The 25,906-nt window shown below is 35.2% G+C and overlaps 1 protein-coding gene across 2 annotated transcripts in view; it reads left to right on the top strand.

Moving 5' to 3' along the window:
* Positions 1–25,906, top strand: part of ANTXR2 (ANTXR cell adhesion molecule 2) — a 152,844-nt gene that overhangs the window by 30,247 nt on the left and 96,691 nt on the right. For both annotated transcript variants that reach the window (XM_063108222.1, XM_063108223.1), the window contains exons 8-11: positions 5,931–5,991; positions 8,363–8,461; positions 10,248–10,317; positions 21,916–21,994. In XM_063108222.1, coding sequence (XP_062964292.1) covers positions 5,931–5,991; positions 8,363–8,461; positions 10,248–10,317; positions 21,916–21,994 — 309 coding nt within the window. The remainder of the gene's footprint in view (positions 1–5,930; positions 5,992–8,362; positions 8,462–10,247; positions 10,318–21,915; positions 21,995–25,906) is intronic.

Raw genomic sequence — 25,906 nt, 5'->3', positions numbered from 1 at the left:
GTGCCCTGGTTTTATTAATAGCATTTGGTTTGTCTTTAAAGTTGTTCTGTGGTGCTATGAGCTCTTTCTGATGTCAAGTAAGGCCGATCTTTAGTGGAAGCTATTTTATGTTTTTATTGAGATATAATGAATACAGATGGCAACACATATTTGAGAAAACGTCCTTACAAATTCCTCTGTTGCACAAATGATGGAAGTGCAGGTGTGAAAGATAATACATCAATTATCATAGATGGACACCATAAGATAATGCATCAATTATCATATATGGTCAATTATCATAGACGGATCCAGTGTTTAATCAATCTATAACTATTTATTTTGACAAAAATTAACTAGACTGTTTAAAATATTTGTCCTCTGTCAGTTGACGTTTAGTGATGACAGTTTTTTTTTCTTTTAATTTTATTTTGTCGATATACAATGTGGTTGATAACAGTTTTAATATAATAAACCCAGTTTGATATCTTGAACATTTCAACTGTACAGTTACTTGGTGAGAATAGATTATGAACTATTTTGTTTTTATGGAACTGATTGTTTAAAAAATGTAAACTATTTGCATTCAAACATCAAATTATTTTGATTTCTAGTTGCTGCTATATTAATGTAGTAATATGGTAATCTCTATATGGAAAAACCAAATTTAGAACAAATTTTATTTTCTAAAAATGCATAAACTCTCTTCTCCCTTTCTCTCTTTGATTATTTTTCATTTGGAAATGATTTTAGTGAACTTTTTTCAAATTATGGATATCTGGGTGTATTAGTCCATTTTTGTGGCTTATAACAAAATACCTTGAACTGGGTAATTTGTAAGAAAATGAAATTTATTGCTTACAGTGTCAGAGACTAGGAAGTCCAAAGTCCAGGGAACACATCTTGTGAGAGTCTTCTTTGGTGCTGACTTTACAGCAATGCAGGGGTCTCACATCACAGAAAATGATGGAGCAGAGAGAGAGAGAGAGCTCCTCGCGCACTCTCCTTTTTATGCCCTCAGAACCAGGCCCATGACTACCATTTTTAGTTCATTCATGAGGCATGTTCCTCAGAATCTAATCATCTCTTCAAGGCCCCACTTTTCAATTAGCATAATAGGATTTCCCACCCTTTTACCAGTCACAGTGGGGATCAAGTTACTAACACATAAAACTTGGAAGACACAATCCATTTCACTGGGCTTCAACATTCATAATTTATTGAAGGCCTAGATGCTTTTTCACATAAATTAACTTTATCCTGACTTGTCTAAGTTCTAATGTGATTGTTGGTTTGCTAATTAAATAGACATTATTAATATTCTTATTAAGGTATTCATTCAGTCTTTTTAAAAAAAATTTATTTATTGAATCAAAATAGATTACATACTTTTGGGACTGATCATTGAGATATGTTGATTAAATCAATATTACTAGCATATATATTGTTACAAATCATAATTATTCTTTATGCCCCTTGTCCAATCTTGCCCCTTACCCCATTCCCTCTCCCTCCCTCTCTGATTGCCTTAGATTTCTTCTCTTCTTCTGAAACAATAATGGTTACTCTGTTAATTTGTTGCCTAGATGATCTGTCCAATGCTGAGAGATGTGATCAGTTCCCCTAATATTATCATAGAGCAGATGCTTCTTCTGTCACTCTGAAATGGGTTTTGTGGAAAGAGACATCCTCTTCTTTTCTTTGTCTCTGCTGGTGACTCTTCTTCTGTGAATGCACTCCAGTGGCTGACGGACCATTTGTGTGGTGGTTGTGGCATCTAGCCACTTTTGCGGCAGCCATGGTTATTGTGATGGCTGTGGTGGGATACCCACGTGGAGGTGCTGTTTTTGGTATGCTCCTGGGCACTGGTGGTATGCCTGGTTGTGAGGTGTGTTTTGTCCCCTTCTTCACGCCTCTGGTCCCTGGGCAGGCCCTGAGGTGCTGGTGCAGTGTGCCTGTTTGAGGGAGGGCGGTCTGGTCCCCTTCTCTATGCCCCAGGTCTCTGGGTGGGCCCCAAGGCACTGGTGCCATGTGCCTGGTTGTGGGAGGAGGGTCCGGTCCCCTTCTCCATGCCTCAGGTATCCAGGTGGGCCCCAAGGTGCTGGCGTTTCGTGCATGGTGTGGGAGGAGGGTCTGTCTGGTCCCTGGCTCCATCCCTCAGGTCACTGGGTGGGACCTGAGATACTGGCTTGGTGTGCCTGGTTGTGGGAAAGAGGTCCAGACCCCTTTTCCATGCCCTGGGTCCCTGGGTGGGCTCCAAAACACTGACATGTTGTGCCTGGTTGTGGGAGGGTTGTCCAGTCCCCTTCTCCATGTCCCAGGTCCCTAGGCAGGCCCCAAGGCACTGGCTTGGTGTGCCTGGTTGTGGGAGAGAGGTCCAGTTCCCTTCTCCATGCCTTGAGACCCCAGGTGGGCCCTGAGGTACGGGTGCGGTGTGCCTGGTTGTGGGAGGAGGGTCCGGTCCACTTCTCCTGCCTCATGTCCCCTGGTGGGCCCCAAGGTACTGGTGGTGTGCTTGGGCTAGAACTAATTTTTTGTCCCTTGCTTCTAACACGTGGGAACTTCCTGTGGGAACCAGTACTTGAGCTGTGTGGTTGTTTAAATTTCTACTTTGCTGCTGTTTCCCTAGGGAAGGCTTTTTGTGCAGCTCAGGGTTTAATGGTTGATTTTATAGGTACTTCCAGCTCTCCAGAGACCCGGTGGATCTGTGTTGTGTAGAAACTCTGATCTGGGCCTGAGTTTTTTCATCAAACTGCACCCCATGCAATTCTGCATTCTCCTCTGAGTGGTCCTGTGCTGATTGGGGGGCAGATCAGTTGTCCTTGCTATGCCCCAGTGTTCTCCTGGTGTTCCCATCTCGCCCACCGCCCATGCTCCAAACACTTCCCATGGGACAGACCATGCGCTGGTCCCATGTGATGACTCACCGGCCACTGAATGGCTCCCTTTTTTCAGTTGTTCTGGCTACTCGCTCCTGCATGGGTCCATGGGAACCCTATTAGTGGTCTTGCTGTCCTGGGGGCTTCCAAGGCCTTCTTCTCTCCTGCCACCTCCAAGTAACTCCATCTGAAGGGCACAGCTGCAGCTTCTGCTGGCTCCTGCTCCATGTGCTGAGCAGCTCCAGCCTTAAAGCAGCTGCAGCCTGAAATGCTCAGAGCAGCTTTTTCTTTCTCTCGTCGTAGTTTCTCCCACCTTCATGAACTTCGTAGGTCTCTCCTCCTCTTCCCCTGAGCTCCAGAGGCCCCAGCTTGGCTGATGTTATATTTTTATAGTTGTAAATTGGTTAATTTGTGGGAGAGAGTGATGCTGGGAACCATCTATTCTGCCATCTTGACTGGAACCCCTCGTATTGGTTGTCCTGCAAATACAAAACAATGTGTCAGGCACTGACAGGGCTGTACAATATAATATGACCCCATTTCTGTCCTCAGAGAGTTTGTCTTTTAATAGAAGAGGTGAACTATGCACTCAAGTAATATAAGGTCCAAAGAGATTTAAAAAGATAAAATAAACTTTAAAAAAGAGCAGATAATGTTGTAGAGATTCAGTTGGATTGCATCAGGTGGTGGTGCCAGTTTTATGACTCATGGTCTGAACTCCTTGCCTTTCGATGAATGTGCTACCTAAGTCACTGCTTCATTCAGTTTTATTATTTCTTTAAAAACTTATTTTATGAAAATAATTAAGTACAAACATTAAACTAATGCAAGTGTGTTCTTACGTATAAATGTGTATTATACAGTTTACTGCAGGGTATAACCTACTTTAGCTATTCTTAATTTCTATTTAATGTAACTTGATTTCTTTAATCTCAGAGTCCAGTAAAATATAAATTCCTAAATCACCCTGAACCTTTTCTTTAAAATTAAAATACCCTACAGGCAATAAACAGGATCAGGCTTCAGAGATGTAGATCATCATTGGTTCTTGAAGGTGCTTATTCTCCAGCCTTAAAGAGATCTCCATAGGAGAATTGCTCACTTGATCCTGGTTTATCTGGATACATTTACCTAGAAATATTTATTTATTTGGGAATATTTCCATGGATTAGAACACATCAGAAGAGGAAGTCAACATATACACTTTTGTCTTAAATATTATGAAATCTGATTAAGTTATGGTCAATATTGGTAGAAAAGAGAAAACAAATAATTTAACAGATTCATAGAGGTTATTCTGGGATGCATATTCTATGACATGGTCTTTAGAAAATGCCTTTGTAATTTTTTGATTTACCTTGTTCTAAGGGATTAAAAAAAAGGTTTTTATTTACAATAGATGCAATCTTTAAATCTCTCTCATAATTTTCCCTGGAACTTAAAACATTTTTGAGTAAATTCTGACAGAGGTGTGGCTAAAATAAGTAAGAAAGAGATTGCAAACTGAAAGATACAGTCTCTTTAATAGAATCTGTTTTAAAATAAAGTCCTTCAGAACTGGCAGCAGACAAAGTATATTTGGGGGTTCTGTGTTTTCCTTTGACCTTTCATTTTTGTGGTTTACCGTCCTCACTTTTATCTCGAATTGGCCATAACTATAATGTTTTTTGTTAATTTTTGTTAATTGGAACATTTTTATCTCCATATTCCATTGCAAGACTTTTCTACCCTGTTTCTTTCAGAGTCTTGTTATCAGATTATGTGAAAATTTTACAGATGTTAGGGATTTGAGATATTACCCTTCCAAATGGACACATTCACCTTTTACAAAGACACTTGATTCTTAAATCCATAGGAATGAGTATTGGTCACCATAGTTAAAGTGGCAGATCAAGAGGAGGTGTTTGGGTGTAGAAAGGTCTTGGAGTGCCTGTGAAATCTCTCTGGTCATTTCTGAGTTTAAATAGGTCTCATCTCAGATTCCAAATCTTATTAGATTTGTTTCCTAAAGTCTCAATCATTATGTGAAAAGCTGGATTCCCTGGGAAATAATCTAACAAAGTACAAATGATGCCCCCTTTTTAGACATGCTTATTCAGCAACAAAGATTTCATGTTTTGACACAGTTGATTTTAGGGGCTGTGAATTTATATTCTCACTGTTATTAAAGAAAGCACGGAAAACATTTCTATTTCCTGCTACAGTCCTTCCTTCCTGTTCTAGTTAAGAGCAGGAGATGTTAGAAACCATTGTATATCATCTGTCTTTAACTTCCATCAAGAAAAGAATGTTGTTCAGAGATCATCTGGAATTTGTCTGACTTTGATAATGTAGAGCAGAGCAGTCCTAAAAATAAAGACAGGATTGTTGTGTCCCTTAGAAGCAGCCTATTTCATCACTGTTGTTTTTCATATGTAGCCTTGTGCCTTGCATGGTGATTTCTGTTTCTCAGAACAGGCTAAGAGCCATTCTTTCCTGTGCTCCAGGGATGATTGAGTCCAGAGTCTGTGTTTTTGAGAATAATATTTGGCTCATATACAAGGAGTCTGTGTTCTGCTAGTGTAATGTTGGATGCATGTAAGGAGGATTAGCACCCATGGGAATTGAGCCTGAAAAATGGAATAGAAATGCCACTGTTAAATAGAGTGCTTATTTATTGATATTATATTGAACTTTCTAATAGAAAACATAATAACTTAACATTATTAAACAGAAGATATGATTTCTATCTTGCTGATGGGGAAGGTCAACATAGATTTTACGATGTCACGAAATTTTAGCTATCTATTTATACCCAAAGCTGCCAGACTTTGAGGCCACACCTACTTTACTTGTGCTTATTTAGATTTACTCTAATAGAATAAAGATACTATGGAATGCAATTTCAGAACATACCCTGAAATACCACACAGAAGTTCACTAAGAGCTTGGTAGCTGTGTGTATTATAGTTAATAAATTTTCTCTGTTATCTGTTGAAGTAAGGAGAGGACCTCAAGGTTATTAGTAATCTTATAATTCACTTCGTATGTTATAATTTGTTCTGTAATTTGGACTCCTTTTTTCCCATTTAGATACTAGCCCAGTCATGCACCGAAATCTTGGAATTGCGGCCCTCGAGTGTCTGTGTGGGGGGTAAGTGTTTAGAATTTAAAAATACCATGTAACAAATTGTGTTTTTTTCCTAGCTGAAATATATGATTTGAAACTCGTGTTGGAAAGAGAATAGCAAAATTAACTTTTTTGGCATCTTTTTTGTGTAAGAATTTTTAAATAATTCCTTGAAATATTTCTATTTTAAATTCAAATTTTTAAGATTGGAATGTTATTTTAAATAATGAACATATTGTGTGACAGGCTTTTAGAGTCTTCTGTATATTTAGTTCACGTTTGAGACCTTTCTTATGGCAAATAAAATAAAATAGGAAATCTTTTCTTTTATCTGATTATACAAGCAGTCAGGTATCTATAGATTTTGAGCTCCATGCTTTGATGACCTGGCCAAGATACAGTACTTGCCAGCTCAGGGCACATAAGGAAGTGACTTATGGGAGGATGACAGGAAGGAAGCAGGTGGTTTCGTCAGCTGGTGCTAAGAACAGACTCAGGTTTTTACACCTCTTAGCCATCCTTGTCCTGAGAGAGTATGATTCTCTCTGGCCTACTTTATTTCTTCTTCAAGTCTGACCTAGAGTTCATTTCAAGCTGACTTCATTTTTAAAAAGGAAATGTATTGAGTCTGGTGGGGGAGGAAACATGTTGTATAATTTACCACAGACTGTTGGACATGGTCTTATGTTTTAGACTCCCTAATGAATGACTATTGAAAAGTTTAAGAAAAGTAGTACAGCTGATCATCCCAGAGCAGGATTATCTTTTCTAAAATCATAGGTTAATAAATTTCTAGAGATAAAGAAAAATAAATAGAAAAATAATATTAAAATGATAGCTATTATTTATTAAGTTCCTCTTTTATGCTGGGTACACACTGGGTCCTTTGCTTCTGTAATTTTCCCTCATACTCATAACAAGACTATTTGATAGTTTTATAATCCCTGGTTTGCAGATGAGGAAACTGAAGCAGAAACAGGTTCAGTCCTTGCTAGTAGCAATTGCTTATTAGATCCTTGTCTGACTGACTCTAATGCCCATGCTCCTACTGAATCACATTTTAAGTTTACCTGCACTTTATTTTAATTTATCAGTAAAATTCCTTCATAACTCACTGAATGGAGAGTGGCCTGGCAGTATTTTCTTCCATAGTCAACAACTATATATGTGTTGAGTTATGTTAGATAGAAATTTGAGAGGATTCAAAGTGTTAAAGTAAATTAAAAGGAGACCAGGCCTGAAGAATTCCTCAGCAGACAAAAGCAGGTAGGCCTAAGTGACTTTAACCTTGCTCGATTTACAAATATGAGCAAACTTAAAGCTATTTCTTGTAAATGCATGTGTTAAAGAAAAATAGAAGTTCAGACTAACCAATGAAAAGAAACAACAAACTTATAATTACATAACTAGGGACTCTCCATCGGGCTAGACGAAATAAGGCAACTGTGTATCTGTAACTAATCAAATATTTTCTTTGCTTTACTTTCATATTTGTCCTGTAAAAGCCTCCCCCTTGAGTTCCTTGGTCCTGAACTACCTGTGATCTGGGGCGGCCCGATCATGAATCGTTGTTTGCTCAAATAAACTCTTTAAAATTTTATTATGCCTCAGTTTACCTTTTCAACAAGAGTTAATCATTGTTAAAATAGTCGATATATTATTTTGCAGCTAAGCAGCAAGCATTTACTGCTTATCAAGATGTTCGATCAGTTCACTTTTTTCCTAGCCCATTCTTCCACTCCTAACATTCTGTGCCTGCTCCTCAGAGGGTACAATAAGTTAAATCAAGTTCCTTTAGTAACTGGCCATAGATTATCAGTAATCCAAAATATATGATCTCTGATGATTCACAAGTTTGTATGCAGTAGAAAATGAAATCAGAACTAGTAAAGTGAAGAAGCTACTAAAGAAGAGCTCTGTATGGGAGAGACTAGACTAAAGAAAACCCTACACATTACTTTTCTAAGACCAAAGAACATGAATAATTAGATATTTTTTCTCACATTCCCAAACCTTAATACCTGAGAGTGGAAAAAACAAAAGTTTCTTTCCTAATGATATTTTCCTAGGATAGAATTTGAGGAAGTTTGTGGGGCATTTGTTTGAGAATGACTATGTTTCTATTCTAATACCTTGGTTGCTGTTGGGAAACATTCTGTTTAGAAAATAAAGTAATGCATCCTTATGTGACAGTGAATGATATCTTCACTACATTTACCTAGAGGGTCTAAGAAAGCAAGCACATTTGGAAATACAGAGGCACATTCTCACTTTTATTAGTTAATAGTAAGAAGAAATTCATTCCATGTACCTTGTTACTTTCAAGTTGTCTTCCCCCACCCCCCGCTCCCCGTAAAACAGTGATTAAAATGATTATTTTTCCTTCTACTTTTAGAGGAATTTCAAATTGTTTTGATTGGAAGAGGATTTGCGTTGGGCAGTCGGAATGGCAGTGTACTCTGTACTTATACTGTAAATGAAACATACACAAAGAGTAAGTCCCCAATTAATCTGTGGTGCTTTAATATCTGCACAGCATATCAGCATCAAGAGTTTTCCTATTTTCTCTGATTAAAAAGAGCAGTGCTCTATTTTTTAATCAAAGAAAACAGAAGTGATGTATCAATGATTATATAAATAATAATAATGATTTAGTAGTTATTTAATAATGGCAACATTTATTCACAACTTAATAACCCTGTCCTAAGTAGCCTTATTATTCAGATGGTGGTTTGTGGCTGAAAGAATGAAATAACTTGCCTGTGGTGACATGGCTAATAATGGGAAGAGCTGATATTTGAATCCAGTTTTCCTGACTTTACATAGACTGCATCAACCGCTTGATTTAATTGCCTTTTTCCACAGACGTATTTCTTGCCATTCTTGCCTTAAAATCTAATTATCTTGGACTGTCTACTATTTGTTGTCTTATTTTTTGTTACTTGTTTCTTTATCTAATTTCCCAATAATTTGTCAGTTTCTTGAAGACAGGTTTTTTTGTTTGTTCTGCCTTACAGGTCTTTTGAGTCTCCAATGTCCACATAGCACGGTGTTTGTTGATAGTGATTATATTTATGGAATTGGGTTTAACATTCCCTAGCCTTGACTTTCAAAAAAGCCAATGTTTTTATTTTCATTCTGAGAAAAACTCTCCCTCTTAAATTGATCTTAGTTTTCTGAGTATTTTGGGTCTCTATTAAAACATTTTTTCTCATTGATGATTATATTGCCCTCTAAAAATTTATATTTATAAGGCAGACTCTATAACTATGAACTCCCGTAGAGTTATTTTTTGAGAGATTCATCTGCAATTTTGCTGTTTATCTGCTGGTGATAAACACTCCAATTGGCACGACGTTGGTTGGCCACACACATAGTAACTGTTCAATATGTGTTTATTGAACTAAAGTGGCAAGGATCTCAGCGTGGGAAATGTCATAATTAATTCCTCTGTTTCCTATTAAGATCACCATTTTGGTAAGGCAAAACAGTAATATCTGTACTAAAATCTCTTCATTGTACTTTCTGCAATTGAGAAGGACAAAGTCATTTAATTTCAATTCAATAGTCATTTGTATCTCAGTGTTAGTTTTACTCAACTTTTTTTGAATACATATTTGAGTGGATTAAAATATACACATATTTATCTAGCTACATAAGATTAAGTTTATTAAAGTAAGTCCTCAACTAGGTGGAGTCAAAATTGTATTTTCATTATTCGCATTCTAGAATAATCCATTTGATTGCATAACTTTCTGAATATTTCTAGTCTAGATCATTTTTTTCCATATATTATTAAAATTACAAGGGCATTTTAAGCACCCAGCTTTACAAAAAGTATTTATTTACTGTAGATGCAATTATTTTATTAAATTCATGAAATAAGTTCATTTTCCTTTGGACATTTATCTTCCTTTCCCCATCTATTCTGAATTCTGCTTTGAAAATATGTATATAGCATTTTCCCTTAAAAATCTGAGATATTTGAACAATTTAGGACAACAACATGATATTTTTATAGTATCTGCAGCTGTATGTAAATTTAGCCTAAGTAAAAAAAATCCAAATTTATGATTTTGTAACACTATATATCAATGGAGCACATAATCTCTTTCCATTTCCTGTTCCTTTTTCCTTCTCCTCTTTATTTAAGTTTTTTATGCTAATATACCTAATATTCAACACTTGAACTGTAATTGCAGAATGTTCTTAATATTATTAATGAAACCCTATGAGATACATAAAACCCTTTATTAATTCAGTGGCATTTTATTTTTTAGGTGTAAAACCAGTAAGTGTACAGCTTAATTCTATGCTTTGTCCTGCACCTATCCTGAATAAAGTTGGAGAGTAAGTACTTCATTAAAAACAATTTTAAAACATTTTAGTGACAATTTATTAGAAAATGGTGACAAAGATACATTGGTGGTTTTATTGTATCTTTTTTTTTAATGTCCAGACTGAGTATTAAACATTGACTCCTAAGCAAGCAACTCTAGTTAGTACTTCAACTATCCTCTCAGTAGGTTAAAAATGCTAGCGTGAATTTTATCTTGTTTTTTTAAAAAATATTGATTAAAGGCTGTGTAAATATTTATCGGGATGGGTTTGAAAACTATTGTTAGAGCCTGTAAGTAATCAGAGACAGAGCCATTATTTTGAACTTTGGGATATTGAATTTACACACACACACACACACACACACACACACACACACACACACACTCTCACATACTCACATTTACAGAGTTCCAAAGTAAGATTTTGAGCAATTACTGTAGATTTTAATAAATATTAAGGTTAAAGAGCAATAGGAACGTGGCTAAATATGGCATACTTTGGACTAGGCAATATTTGTCATTTGTATTAATTTGTGCTTTAATTTGTGCTCTATTCATAAGATCTATTCTCATATTTTTGCGTGTGTGGCAATAAAACATAATGATAGCTGGTTAAAACAAGAAATATTTAGTTTGGAAGAAGGGCTTTTATTTGAGTCATCTATATACAAATAGTTTTACTGTAACTTAGCATTTCCATTTGTGATTTTTTGCTATCCTCTGTCACAAAGCAAATGATTAGAAATAGTTCAAATGTTCCCTAGCCCAACAGCGGTGGATGCAATTGTTCAGCATAATGAATAGGATACAATTTTCTATGATTACTTTATACTGATCTGTCACTGAGAGCAGAGAAAAATATAAATATACAAGGCCACTATCCAAAGTCTGGATTAATGTTCAGAGAGTGAAGATTATATTTTTCTTTATGGAACCCTACAGAATCATTTTAGTATTTTTACGTTGACTTTACTTTTGCAAATGCCTACAATAGTCAGGATATCTATATGGACATCACTTCTGCTCATGCACGCAAATGGTATCAACATCAGCTTTCTGTTGGAAATAGTTTGAAAGGAGCTGTATAATATAACTAACAAAAATAAGACTATTATTTATTTTCTGTGTCATATAATAATCTAGTGTTAATGACAACACATTTATAGCTAAATTAGACTGACATAGGAATTTAAGGCAGGTCCATTTTTGCATGGAGCCATCTTAACCCCCAGTACATAGTAAAACTCTATGGTTTTCTGAGTAATCACATCTTGTATGAATTATGATAAAGCCATTGACTTGATGTTTCATCCTGTTTTATTGAATTTGTAATTCTATGTCAGTCCTCCTGATTGTTCCCCCCAATCTGTTCCCCAAACCATCTTTTCCATTTTGGTCATTAGCAACTCCATGTTTTTTGTTATTCAGGTCTGAAACCTTTGAGTCACAAATGATTTCTTTCTTGCACACAGTCCATCAGTGAATCTTCTCAGCTCTAATTTCAAAATATGTCCAGAATCCAATCTCAGTTCACTACCTCCACTACTACCATCCTGGATCAAGCTACTGTCATCTCTTGCTTGTATTATTAGCCTCTCAACCAGTCTTTCTGTTTCTGTCCTTGGCAAGAGTGATCCCGTTAAAACAGATCGGTCTCTGTCAACCCTCCACTTAAAATTCTAAGTGATGAGTTCTCATTCCACCCAGAGTAAAAGTCTAATCATTGCAGTATTCTACAGGGTTCTACAGGATCTGGCTCCTCACCCCCTCTCAGACTTCATCTTCCATTTGCCCCTTCCCTATTCACATATGGTCACACTGGCCTCTGCTGTTCCTTGCCTACATCTGCTCACTCTCACTTCAACACTTTTAATACTTGCTGCCCCCTCTGCTTGGAATGCTCTTCCTTCAAGGCTCACTCCCTCACTGTCTTCAAGTCTAGTTGAAGTGTTACCTTCTAGGTAAGCCCTTTTCTGATCACCCTATTTAATGAAGCAATCCTCTCCCTTCCTTGGGTTTGTAACTCCCTTTTCATGCTTTTTTTTTTTTTTTTTTTTTTTTTTTTTTTTTCCGGTGACCGGCGCTCAGCCAGGGAGTGCACCGATCATCCTTATATAGGATCTGAACCCGCGGCGGCGGGAGCGTCGCCGCGCTGCTAGCGCAGCACGCTACCGAGTGCGCCACGGGCTCAGCCCCCTTTTCATGCTTTAATTTTTCTCCAAAGCACATATTGTGCATCTTCTTCCTGCTAGTATAAATTTTGTCTTGTTTCTTGTTGTATCCTTAGCTCCTAACACAGTGCCCAACACAGAGTAGATTCACTGAGTGTTTGTTGGAAGAAAGTATTAATTTTTCCCAAATATTTTGGTTTACCAGTTAATAGAAAGAGCTAAATTGGTCATCCAATTGTTGGGGTCAGAGATCTATCTGGAGATAGATAGGTAGGAGAAAAATGGTCAGAATCCTATGTTGGAAGGATATACCATTAAAATAGCAGAAACCATCTTGGCTTTTAAATAATAATGACTAGTTAAGGAAGACAGCTTACTTTCTTCTTCAAAGCAGATATAAAATATAATATGCCTGTTCTATCCTAGGCACTGATTTTGTTTTCTCCAGAATTTGCCTTTGGCACAGTCTCCTTTTTAATAGAATACCATAGAGTCTGCTGATATTCGTTAATGATTTGTAGATAGGCTAAATACTTGTGAGATATAATTTTTTTAAAACCACACATAGCATAATAAATATTAGACATCAGAAATTACCATTCATTTGTTTTTTTGATGTTAATGTTTCACCTACAAGCAAATTGAGAATATTTTGGGATGGAGATCTGTCTAAAAGAATTACTTTTGCCTTTTTTTTTTTTTTTTTTGTATCAGTTAAAGGATACCGTTGAGGCAGAGCTTTAAATTTTATTTGTTAATGTATTGGGTATTTGGGGACATCATTATTTGTTCTACTGTCTATGTTGCCAGTAATTTGGACCTTTCCTTTGCCTTGAATTTTCTTCAGATATTTTTGTAGGTGATAAGCTCTCTTATGAGATTGGATTAAAATCAACACAACTGAAACAGTTTAGCCTTGTAAGGTGACTGATATTTAATATGTTTGCCTAATTAGCTTTTGGCTAAGGATTCAAACCCATTAAGTAGCTAGTTAGTCTGTGTTTTGAATAAACACATCTGGCCCAACAATGAGTGAAGGTTTTTCCTGTGTGAGGGTGACAGATGTGGTGATGGTTCCCCCTGTTCTCTCACTTAAATAATTAACAACACGCTGGTGAAGTAACCCTAGACTGACAGCCTCAAAGCCAGATGCAGAGTCTCAAAGCTAGATCCATGGACATGTGCCTCATCTCATTAGCCTGCTCTATCAGTGCCTTTCTCATCTTTATGTTACTTCCTGAATTGCATTTTGTCTGAAGATTATTCTATTAAAAATTTAGGGCTTGCGGATTTTGTTTTAAAAGAAGGTTAACATGAATATGTGTACTTGGAGATGAAGACTAGGAATGTAGCAAAGTTGCTAGGACATACATAGATCTGCATTTGGAAATTGATGTTAGGGAGTAAACAATAGTTAAAGGTATTTGGGTAAATTCTATCGAAGTATATCATTGTTGAGTGTTGTTGGAATGGATCTTTGAAGAACTTTCTTTGAGAGAGAACTATGTTTATTAATTTATTTATTTGATATAGATTTTTAGGCTAAGGCCAACAAATTCTTAGCATTTAAACAGAAAAGTAAGTGTTGAGTAGTGAGGTGGTTCTTTTCTATTTCTTTAACTGGACATAATTTACTTTTAAAATACCATATGATTAAACAAATTGTCTTACCAAGAAAAATCTGTAGATTATTTGGGAGTTTATTTCTAACGGTGCTTAATTTGTACCAAAATATCTTCTTAAAGTTTGAATAGTTCTCCAAAGTTCTTTGATTCCTCCCAATTCCAGGGCAATACCCTCAGAGTTTAATGGGCAGGTATCACAAATACTTACAATATGGGCTTATTCTCTGACCCTTGTTTTGTGAGACATCAACAATAGCACAGCTGCTCTGCAATAGTTGAGATCTCAAACCTGTAATTTGGCATGAAGAACAGAACAAATTGGGTAAATATACATAAACACATTGTGAAGAAAGAAAAACAGAACAGAATGAACCAGATTCTTATTCTACAGCTTGTTTGATAGAGATGATTTAAGAAGGCATATGGTATAGTTAAATGTGCTTTCAAAAACATTGGACAGAATCTTCTGGCAAATATAAAATAAATATCTAAATCAGATGAAACTGATAGTATTAGTTCTCTTAAAAGGCAATGTGGGAAGACACTTGACAGTGTTTTGAGTAAGAAGTGGTGGGATATTAGTGTACGTGGAAAATGTCAGGCATCTGATACCGAAGGATCACTGAGATGTACAGCATGGCTGACTTGGAGTTTGAGCATGATTTGGTAATAGAAGCTTTTTATTTTCCTCAACATTGTTATTTTTTAAATGTTAAGCCTAATATACTTTGCCTGAAATAAAATTGATTAATCCCATTTCTCTTTTTTGGTTGGGTAAATTCTGCCTTTACCACGGCTTCTTTCTTTTTCTTTTTTTTTTTTTTTTTTACAAAAACATACGTATATATGTTATATATATGTATATCTATGCAATTCCTAATTCCTGTAAGTTAGTAGCAGGTGATACAACTACAACTTTATTTTTCCTTCTGTTTCTTGTGAGGAATGAGACCTAATTTTTTTTAAAATTATGGACATTAGTTTTATGTTTATTAGAATCTTGGTGAGATGGGTTAAGACTGAGGACCCTCTCTGCTTCTCTGTCTCTCTACCCCAGCCCCCAAAATGGTGGAACACTGATCTTTTCCTTGACGTGTATTGTTTTCTGATTAAATCTGTCAATGTGATAAATTCATCTAATCTGTATTGCATCTCCATCCTAAGTATTATATAAAATGCTGAACAATGTCTTTTAAGAGGAACAATAATTAATTCGAGCACATGTAAGGGTGACCAACGAGATGCTGCCAAGTATGGAAATGCTAAATAGGAATACAATTTAAAATACTGAAGAAAATTATGATTTAAGTGTGACACAGTAGCTCTCTTCAAACATTGGAAGATCTGTCATGTGAAAGAGAGATTTGACTTATTGTTTTATTGCTCCAAAGAAAGGAGAAAGAGAGTAGCAGGTAAAGGGGAGCACATTTCAGCTCAATATTAGGAAGAGTTTAATTTTTAATTCTAAAAATTAGAATTGTTTAGTGAGTGTTTTGGTAAGTAAAGCATTTAAAGAGGGACAGCAATATAATGATGTAGAGGGTATTTTTTAAATGTGTACTAAAATCCTCATATATCTCTTTCTAAATTTTATATTATCAAAGTTTTAATTATTACTAAGACATTGGACATTTTTGGATGAAAGGCACTAAAAATTGGATAATTATTGGCAAATGTCTTTTTAGTATTTTATTTAAATGCACAAAGCAATTAAAAAGGGATTATTTTTCATGTAATACTAAAATCATTTATAATACAACTTTAGGTGTGAAGTTCAGTACGTCTCTGAATATAGCTTTTTTTTTTCTCCTGAGTCTAGCAATCTTTCTGACTGCAATTTTTGTTTTAGTTATATACACATATTGCTATATCCTAAAAAGAAATTATCTAATTCCAGAATCCTTTAACTACTTTGAAGAAAATATTCTCAGACAAGACATTAATTTCCATATATACTCATAACTAGAAGAGGAATCTTATAAACTATTCACAAATATAAAATCTTATTTTTCAACTTAAAATCTCTATTATGCATAAAGCTAACTTTAAAAAATCTGTGCAGAGTATTAAGTAGTAGCACTTGATTTCAAAATATCTTAAGTCACAATAATTTTAGTAACTTTTTGAGCAGTTTCCAGTTTAATTTTCAGTATGTGCAAATTGGAGGTAAATTATTTATTACTTCCAGCAAATATCTTTTACAATTTTATTTAATTTTTTCATCCTTTTTAATGGATCATAAAGTGGCAATCTTTTATTGGATATGCATAAAATCAGAAGCAAATGAATATTTGCAAGTAGGTTACTGTGGATTGAAATGTCAACCATATTTCATGGAGTATGAAATTTCTCAGGTCAGAGTAGCTCTAACATATGGCATGGAGCCATTCTCCTATTTTGGAACAGGCATTCATCTTTAGACGTTAAATGAAAGTATTATGACTATTAGGACTTAACTGAATTTTATTTACTTAATTATATATCACAACACTATTTCATAGTTTCTTGTGTGGAATTAATTTAGGACACTTGAATTTAGTTTTACCAGTACTGAGTACCACTTGACATGAAAATACACTTCAAACAATCCTTTTGTTAAGTTGTTGAAGTTTTTTCTATCCTCTACTGTGAAAAAAATACTCTAAGGTTGGAGCAAAGAGTGGATTAAGATATTTGTAGAAATATTAAACAATGTAGAACCAGTTGTAAAAAAGGAAGTTGGAGTTATAGAAAAGGAGTTGATATTTCTCAGCCTTATCTTCTTTTACCTCCCTGCATTATCTGCACTATGGTTCACTCCTTCTGTCTCAGGAAAAGGTCTCCCTTGTCTTTCATGGCTTCATATTCTCACCCTGCCTGTTTCTTCTTAGATGTCACTTCAGGCTCTTCTTCTTGCATTCTCTTAACTGTCAGTTTTCATCATGGCTGGATTCCTGACCTGTAGACCCATCTCCTCTAATGCTTCCTTTTCTTGCTGATGAGCTCCAAATCTCCAGGCAAGATCCTTTCCTTAGCTCTAAATCCACTATCCAAATGTCCGCTATCCAGTGTCTACTGAGTCACTTGGATTTCCTATAGGCACTTTAAACTTGGAGGTCCCCATTTAAACTTATGTTCCTCTGTTTAGACTTGCTCCTGCTCCTATGTTTCCTATGCATGAATACCCAACTACTTGTGGAAGACAGAGATGTTTAAATCATCTTTATTCCTTTTTCTTTTCCTACATCCAACAAATATCCATGTCCTTTCTATTCTAACTCCTAATGTCTCTAAGTTTTCATTTTTACACTAAGCTCATTGCCACTATTTTAGTTCAGTTCTACTTTGATTCCTAACTGGTCTTTCTACTATAGATATTTATTCTTCAGTCCCATGCATTATACTGCATCAAGAGTGATATTTGTAAAACACAATTCTGACCATATTTCTACCAAGCTTAAAAGCTCTTAAGACTAACTCCAAATGTCTAAAGATGCCATCCTGGGTACTTCATGATCTTTCCCCTACTTCCCTTTTTCAGCCTAACGCCATTTTTTCTTACTCTCATGCTCTGTGTTGCTGGAATGCTGAATGGCTTTTAGTTCCCTCACTGTCCATGCCTCTATTGCTTTTCAGCCTGTCAGAGTGCTCCATCTTCTTGGATTCTTTTTAATCTCTTTCCCTAACTCCTGATCATTCTTAGGATTCATCTTATGGGGGACTTCCTGTAGGAAACCTTTGTTGATGCCTCCATGCCAACACTGAGTTGGTGTGTCTCCCACATGATCCTCTAGTATCCCTGTGCTTATACCTGTTTTACTTAATATCACACTCTATTATTATTCATGTGGCTTCCTTTCAGTTACATTGTAATTTGTTTTATTTGTTATTGTAGCCCTATTACCAAGCACAACCAGTTTGGCTGTGCTATTTTTACAATAGTTATTGTTGCTATTGTAGGCAATTAATAAATATTTGTTTAATTAACTAGTAATAGTATGAGTGAGTGATTGCATGAATTTATTGGCAAACATTTATAAACCAATTTGGAGTATGGTTTTAGGCTTGAGGTTTAAGCACAAAGCTCAACATAGCTATAATGTTGGGTTTAATGAAGATAATGTTTTATAACAGGGAAGAAATAGCATTGAAAAATTTCTTTACACATTCCTTATAATGTTCTGCATGATGTTATATAGAAGGCATTTTTAAAACAATTTATCTCCCTATATTTTTATATGACAGTAAGCAGAATAGAAATTCTTTAAATTAAACAGAAAAATATTATATGATTATTTCATTGCTTTTATATATTCTGTATTATCTATGTTGTTTTTTTAGCTTGGATCTAAAAGATTTATACAAAAGTACCCTGATATTCTGAATAATCCATTAGACAAATAGTCAAGTACTTTATGGAGTACCTACTGTGTTCCAGGCACTATACATGTTTTTTGTATATTATTTTATCAAGCTCTCCTCCCTAAAACAACTCTGAAATAGGTGCAATTCTCACTCATGTTACAGATTGAAGAATGCAAGATTAAGAGAGAGTGATGAGGGTTCAGACTCAGGACTCCAGGTTCCCCAACATATGGGCTGAATCTATATCCTTTTTCAATCTTATTTGATCCTTGGGTCAAATAAAGATGAACTTCCCCCTCACCTACCATTTATGTCTGGAATTAAGTAAATACAACATTGCTTTAACACATTTTTGCTATAATAAATTATCTGTAACTGAGAGTATGAGTTCCACCGTCAGAAGTATACTAACCAGAAGTAGAACCTATGCAGGAATAAGAATGAACAATCCATTAGCAGCAATAACATAAAATATGACAAAACATTAAGCGTGTGTATCAGAGGAGTCTCAGGGCAAAGAAAGGTTAAGGTATTGGGCTTTGGTTTGGCAGAGAGGTGGCTTTATCAATCTGTGTGCCAGCAAGGGAGCAGCATAGCTTCAGGCAAAGTCACCAGCTTCATGATTGTGCCAATATTTTACCAATAATTTCAAAAAATGTTTTTCTAAAGAAAAAACAAAATTTGAAAGCAGAAGTAATTGTGTTTTACATGTTTGCAATACTTCTGAAAAATTTTCCCAGAAAATTTCCCCTCCCAAATTTTCCCTGAAAACATACATATACATACATAAATATATGTATATATATATATATATATATATATATATTTACAAGTAAATATCTTGTTTTAGCATATAGTAAGTGCTATTCTATTTAACCATGAGAAACATGAATATAGTTTAAAACTGGAAGATTGATACCAAGCTCATGCCAATGAAAGAAATTTAAATATAAACTCCAAAAACATGTGAAGGATTAAGGTAGTATGGGATAAAAGTGAAAGCATTTTGACTACAGAGTCAGAAAGTTCCAATATTTGTGCAAGTTATCTTTTTAAACTTCAGTTTTCTCATTTGGAAAAAATTTGGAGAAACCTGAGAGTACTGCCGTGAGAATTAAGTGAGAAGATGAATTAATGTGTCTCGCTCATAGTAAGAAATCAATAAACGTCTGTAATTATTAGTACTGTTATTAATGGTGATGTTTTGATCATGCTACTACTACTCTCAGAAAGGTGAATATTATATTGTTTCTATAAAGTCCATATATCAAAGGAGTCATCAAGTGGATTTTCATATCTTTGGAGACTTAACTCAGTTTTATTTGACACCAGCCACATTATTCTAGACCGAGATTTGGGGATAACACAGTTATTTTTTTTTGGCTACAAGATCTCATCAGCATGCATTTCTACTCTAAGAACTTTGTTTTAACATTATATCCTCTGTTCTTATTCCATTTTGGTAAGCATTAAAAGTTTTGAATGTTTCCTCTATTAATTAGAAAACTGGTTCATTTCTGGTGAATTCTAAGTGTTAGACGATAAACAACTTCAGTCAGTATCTACTGACTAAAAGTTGAGTCAGTAAGATCACTTGCAAGAATTATATATTATTATGAATCAAAATAATCTTCCCCCAAATTAAAACCATGCCTACCATGTCTTATGACTCCTGTTACATGCCTTCAAGTAGGAACTACTTGAAGGAACTAGGAAAGAGTATTTTTTTGATTCAATTATGCTTAATCATTAAAAAATCAAAACAAAACAAGGCACTCTGTTCTGCAGAATGAGCAATTAGGTTTAAGTTTTTTTCTTAAATAGGCCACTTGTTATTCTGTGTTGGAATAGTTCAGAAGTTCAGTTAATTTCATGTAAATACTCAGAATTCTCATTTTTTTCTTGATTGAGCTAAGCTTTTTTAAAAAACAACATGTTTTGAAGTGGATATTTTAGCAGAAATATTTTTAATGTATTTCTGAATTTTGAATAGGAGTTTAGCTTGAACTTTGCTTTTCTAACCACCTTTTCTGGTGGCTCTATCCCTGTATGAATTCAAACTAAACATCACACTGAGAAAAGAAGCACATTATAGAGTTTCATTTCATCAAGCCTTTGCGATATGATGGAAAGAGTTCAAAATTAGTTAGAATCCTACCTTTACTACTGTGGACAAAGTAATTAGCACTCCTGGGCCTCCTGTACCCCATTTATAAAACTGTAAAACTACTACTTACTTCAAGAGCTATCACGAGGATTAAATGAGATAATGCCCATAAACGCCTAGTCTAGGATAGCATCTGGCACATAGCAAGACTAGATAGTATTTGTCATCATTCCTCTCTGGCGTCATTCTTGTCAACTCTGCCAGTGGCTTAAGACTGCTTCTGTTTTATCATGTCCGTAACTAGTAGTGTTTGGCACTCAGTTAAAGACATAAAGAAGAAATCTTCTATATATAATAAAATTCTACGAATTAAGAGCAGTTAAGGCAAAGTTTCTGGCTATTATTTTTTGGAATTTAGGATATTTTATGAAAACTGAAGTGTGATGCTTTAAAAAGCAGAGTACTGTATAGAAACCATATTAACAAAATGTCACCTCCTAATCTCTGCTTTAATGAATGGATAACTTTGATTTGTTGGCATGCCAATTGCTACAGTATATGATAATATACTTTGTAAACTATTTGGAAAAGAGCTGTTTCCTTACATACTTTAAAACTTCCTTGTTATTTCTCTCCCTTGATACCTTCTTATAGCTATTTAAAAAAAAAAAAGTTATCAACTCCTGGCTAACTGATCCCAAATAATAAATTAGTAGAATCTGAGTTAATGAAATTTTATTATTATTTATTTTATAATCTGAAATCATATTTTCAAAATGAGAGCTATGTTTTAATGATGATATTTCTTAGCATTATCCTCTCTTTTTTCTTCCTTTGTCAGGATATTTTAGTATCCTGGGACCATCTACAACAGATGCCTATAAATAAATTTTTTTTCTCCCTTTTTCCTTTACTTTCTGTCTTTCTCTTTCAATTTCACTTTCCCTATATTTCATCCTTGAAGGGTTTATTACTTCTAATTTTATATTCTTAAAAACAATAATCATGATGATAATATTTAGAGACGGGGAAAATAAGCTAATGGGATATAAGGATTTCCCCCCGTTGTAGGTTTTGGTGAAACTGAAACACTCTCAGCATCTTTCAAGAAATTTCTTAATATCCCAATTTATGTTAACATTTTTTAAAGGAACTATTTGATCACTTAAGGAGTTTGCCTCTGGCTAATGAGTAAGGACTAGAATTAAAGAAGAAAGAAGCTGAAATAACTGATCAAAAGCTGTGACTCTTAATCTTTCAATATATTCTCTGGTCGGTTTTGAATTATATAAGGAAATAAAAATCTCCTACAATTTTCTAGTTTTTAATTTTTTAATTGCCGTTTCTTCATTTTCTTTCAGAACTCTTGATGTTTCAGTGAGCTTGAATGAAGGAAAATCTGTCATCTCAAGCTCAATAATAGTCACTGCCACAGAATGTGTAAGTAAAATGTTTATGTAAAGTTACCTTTTAAAAATAACCTTATCCAGAAACTATGGAGTCTCAGAAGATAGAGACAATAACACTGAAGGTCATTACAAGGACAAATTTATATAGAATTTATTTTACTTTTTCTTGTTTAGCCTCCTTTTAAATGAATTTTAAGAGAGTGTACACTTGATTTTGATATTTATAAAATTCAAAAGTCATATTTAAAATCAAAGTAAGGTGAGAAAATAATGTCCAAATGAAGCATTTTTTTCTTAAAACATTAAATATGAAAATGATGTTTTTCTGTTATGAAGTGTAGATTTTAGTATCTAAGACATTCATCATGTTTTGAAATCATTAGTGCACGTTAATTTTGCCCATCGTAAATGTTGGTGCTTTCTACTATGAATAAGAAGTTTGATTTTACTGATGGCCGGTTAGTTCAGTTGGTTAAGCATGGTGCTGATAATACCAAGGTCTAGGGTCCAATCTCTGTACCAGCCAGCCCCACAAAAAAAAAAAAAAAAAAAAAAAAAAAAAAATTGATTTTGATAGCTTGATAATATCTCAGTTTGAAACTACATTGAAACTGTATTTCAGTTGGGATTATTGACTTGCATTGCCTAAAATTCAATATTTCTAAATGTAAACTCCATTTATGAGATAGTTTTTCTTATAGTCAATTTTGTAGATTTATAGAAGCTTTAATATTAGATTGTTGAACATGAAAACATGAAGTGCTAAGAGGAACTGACCACATGGCTGTTATTTTTAAGGGTACTTCAAAGAGTTCATGGAAAAATAGAATTAAATGATAATATGAATCTTTCCATTTACTTTTGGAAGACCCCTTGTAAAAAAATGTATAAATAAAAGAAAAAGGAAATTTTTCTGCCTTCCAAAAGAACCAGAATCCCAAACCTAAATATTTCTCACATCTTCTGTTTCATGGTTTAATATTTTGATCTGTTAATTCAGGTGACATCTTTCCTCAAAAACAAAACAAAACAATTAAATGTTATCTATATAGAGGTAGTTGTGTTTCTCACTGTGAGACAGTGTTGCAGGGAAAAGGAACATACATATGGAACAATGGGTCACTTTTGAACAACCTGGATAACTGATCTCTATCAAAGGAGGGTACTTCAGAAAGTTCATGGAGAAATGAAATTAAAAGATAGTATGAATCTTTCTATGAATTTTTCAAAGACCCCTCATACCTGCTTCTATTTTGAGAATAGCTAATTTTTTTTTTTTTTTAATCTCTAATGCATGTGGCAATTTGCAGGTTTTGTAAATGTTGCAACTTGTAGGTTTTCTGGACTCTCAGGATGTGGTTGAGATTACAAATATTTGTGGTATGTAGTTTTTCAGTGTTCGGCTCACTAAAATAGCATTCTTGCTCCATTTTTCTTCCTATTCTGCACCTCCAGCTGTCTTTTTCCTCCTAGGATACAGGTCTTTGTTCCTATCCTATAACTGTGCACCATTTACATATACAGCGATGCTGAGGTTAAATGGCTCATCTTGAATCTATGGGTGTGTGCTTTTAGGTAATCTTCCTAGGTCTTCCTAGTTCTCAGGAGAGGGTAATGTGACTCGAGGTGATTTAAGAGTAAGGTGGTTTCAGAAAAAGGAACATTGGCTGTGTCAGAGATGGGGAGAGAGTGATGGGGCAAGTTGTAATACTTAAATAAGGGGTCAAGGCAATTCTCATTGAGAAGATGAGTGAAGAGCAAAGACTTGAGTAAGGTGAGGGAGTGAGCCTGGAAGACCATTGGAGGGAACAGTGTTCCACACAGATAAGCTATAACAAAACCTGAGGTGGGACTGTATCTGGCAAGTTGAACAAAAAGCAAGGCAGCCAGTGTGCTTGAGTGAAGGTAGTCAGGGGAGAGTAGGAGTCTCAAGATGAGAGGAGAGAGTGGCAGGAGTTAGGCAGATCGTGTAGAGCTGTGTAAGGCATTGTAAGGACTTTAGCTTTTCTTTTGAGTGAAATGCAGAGGACCCAGAAAGTGACATGTTTTGACATAATGTTTTAAAACAATCATTTTGGCTGCTGTGTGAAAATAGACTTTGTGGGTGGGGGCAAAAGTGGAAACACTGAGACCAATTTTGTGGCTATTTCTGTAATCCAGGAGAAGGGAACGGTGGCCTCACCGGGGTGATAGCAGTGCAGATGGTGAGAAGTGGTTGAATTGTGATATGTTTTAAAGGTTGAGCCCATGAGATGACTATACGGATTAGATTTGGGGTATGAGAGAAATAAAGAAAATTAAGAATAGTTTCAAGCTTTTTCACCTGAGCAATTAGAAGAATGAATTGTCATGAGGTAGAGCAGTTTCTGGAAGAAGATGAGGAGCTCCGTTTTGATAATGTTGAGTGAGAGATGTCTATTAAACATCTCAGTGGAAATGTCAGAGAGGCCCCTGAATACACAAGTCTGGAGTTCTAGAGAGAGGTCTGGATTGGAGGTACAAACCTGGGAGTTGTTGAGGAATGGATGAAATGAAATAGGCTACAAAATCCCACGTAGTATTAACTGGAAGAAAAGTGGCTTTCAGAAGGTTAGAGCAAGAAGGAAAGGAGTACCAGAGAAAGGATTTATGTTTATGGAGGAACCAAGACCAATGGGCCTTGAAGGGAGAGCAGGACTTACACAGAGAGAGAGGAGGGAAAAGCATATTACAGAGAAAGAGCAGAGGGGGGATTCTTCAAATTGAGAGTGGATATATTTGGTTGGAGTGAAAATAAAAGTGGAAGTTCATCTTCAAATAGAATATTTAGACCAGATTATCAGTAATCCAAAAAAACAGATCAAGTTTAGAGTTCACCCTACAGGCCTGTGGTTCCCAAACTCTGCTACACAGAGTTGTCAGTGTTGAAAAGAAAAAAAGGAAAGAAAATGGGTTCATTTTTTCATGATGTTAGATTTATTCAACTTTAAAGAAATTTTTTATTTGAAATTGTTCTCCTCCCATTTTAATTTTAAAATAAACTTTGGGGAAACATCACTGTAGTAATTTATCAGGACCAACATTTCTCCTTCCCTTCCTTCCTTTTTAAAGGGCTTTGGGTATGAATGTGATGGTGCAGGATAGTGTTTGGGGAAGATTAAATTAGTGGTGCCATGTATGAGAATTAGTACAAGGAAAGAAAAACAAGGCACAGAAGAAGCTTTCAGGATATTAAGAGACAAATTCTAGAATTTAGGCATAAAACTTTAGGTTCTGAATTGACTGATGGTGGTAGAATCAGTACTAGAAATGGTAGAAATTGTATTAATGATGAAATATATATTATAAAGTGACTTACTGGTTTTGGAGGGCATGATTGATTCCAAAAATTGAATCTCACAGTCTGAAAGAATGATGCTACCATTGGAAACATCTAAAGATAGAGCTGAATCTAGAGAGGAAATGAATTTTCATTGTTGATGTAGGGCCTAAGAGAAGACATCCCTTCAACCTCCTGAAGGTTCTCTGAAAAATCACTTAAAAAACACAGATTAATATGAAAAAAAGGCATAGCAAATTTTATTGTATCACAGTTGGACATGACACAGGAGCCATCAGAATGAAGACCCAAAGTTATAGAGAAAACTGTTCACATATATGCTTAGGTTCTGTGAAGCAGGCATAGCTACATAGAAATGTGGTTGGACAAGAAAAGCATGTCTAATGCTAACAGACTGAGTGGGGAAACCCAGCAAGGCTTGTCCAGATTCTTCTTGGCTTCTCTGTGCAGCATTCATTCCTCCAGGGTATGGGGCAGGACCCTTTCTGGAATGGGCGTCTTATGACCTATAGTCAGACAAAGTAGGTCAGAGAATTCCTTTATGGCCACCTCCATGACACAGAGGCAGGGGGAAAGATTAGATAGAGTATATCTACGTCCTGCCTTGGGGAAGAGAGATTCCAA

This window comes from Cynocephalus volans, chromosome 9, assembly GCF_027409185.1.
Source record: "Cynocephalus volans isolate mCynVol1 chromosome 9, mCynVol1.pri, whole genome shotgun sequence".
NCBI classification, from domain to species: Eukaryota; Metazoa; Chordata; class Mammalia; order Dermoptera; family Cynocephalidae; genus Cynocephalus; species Cynocephalus volans.
The sequence above is the reverse complement of the archived record's forward strand: the minus strand, read 5'-3'. Positions and strand labels throughout refer to the sequence as shown.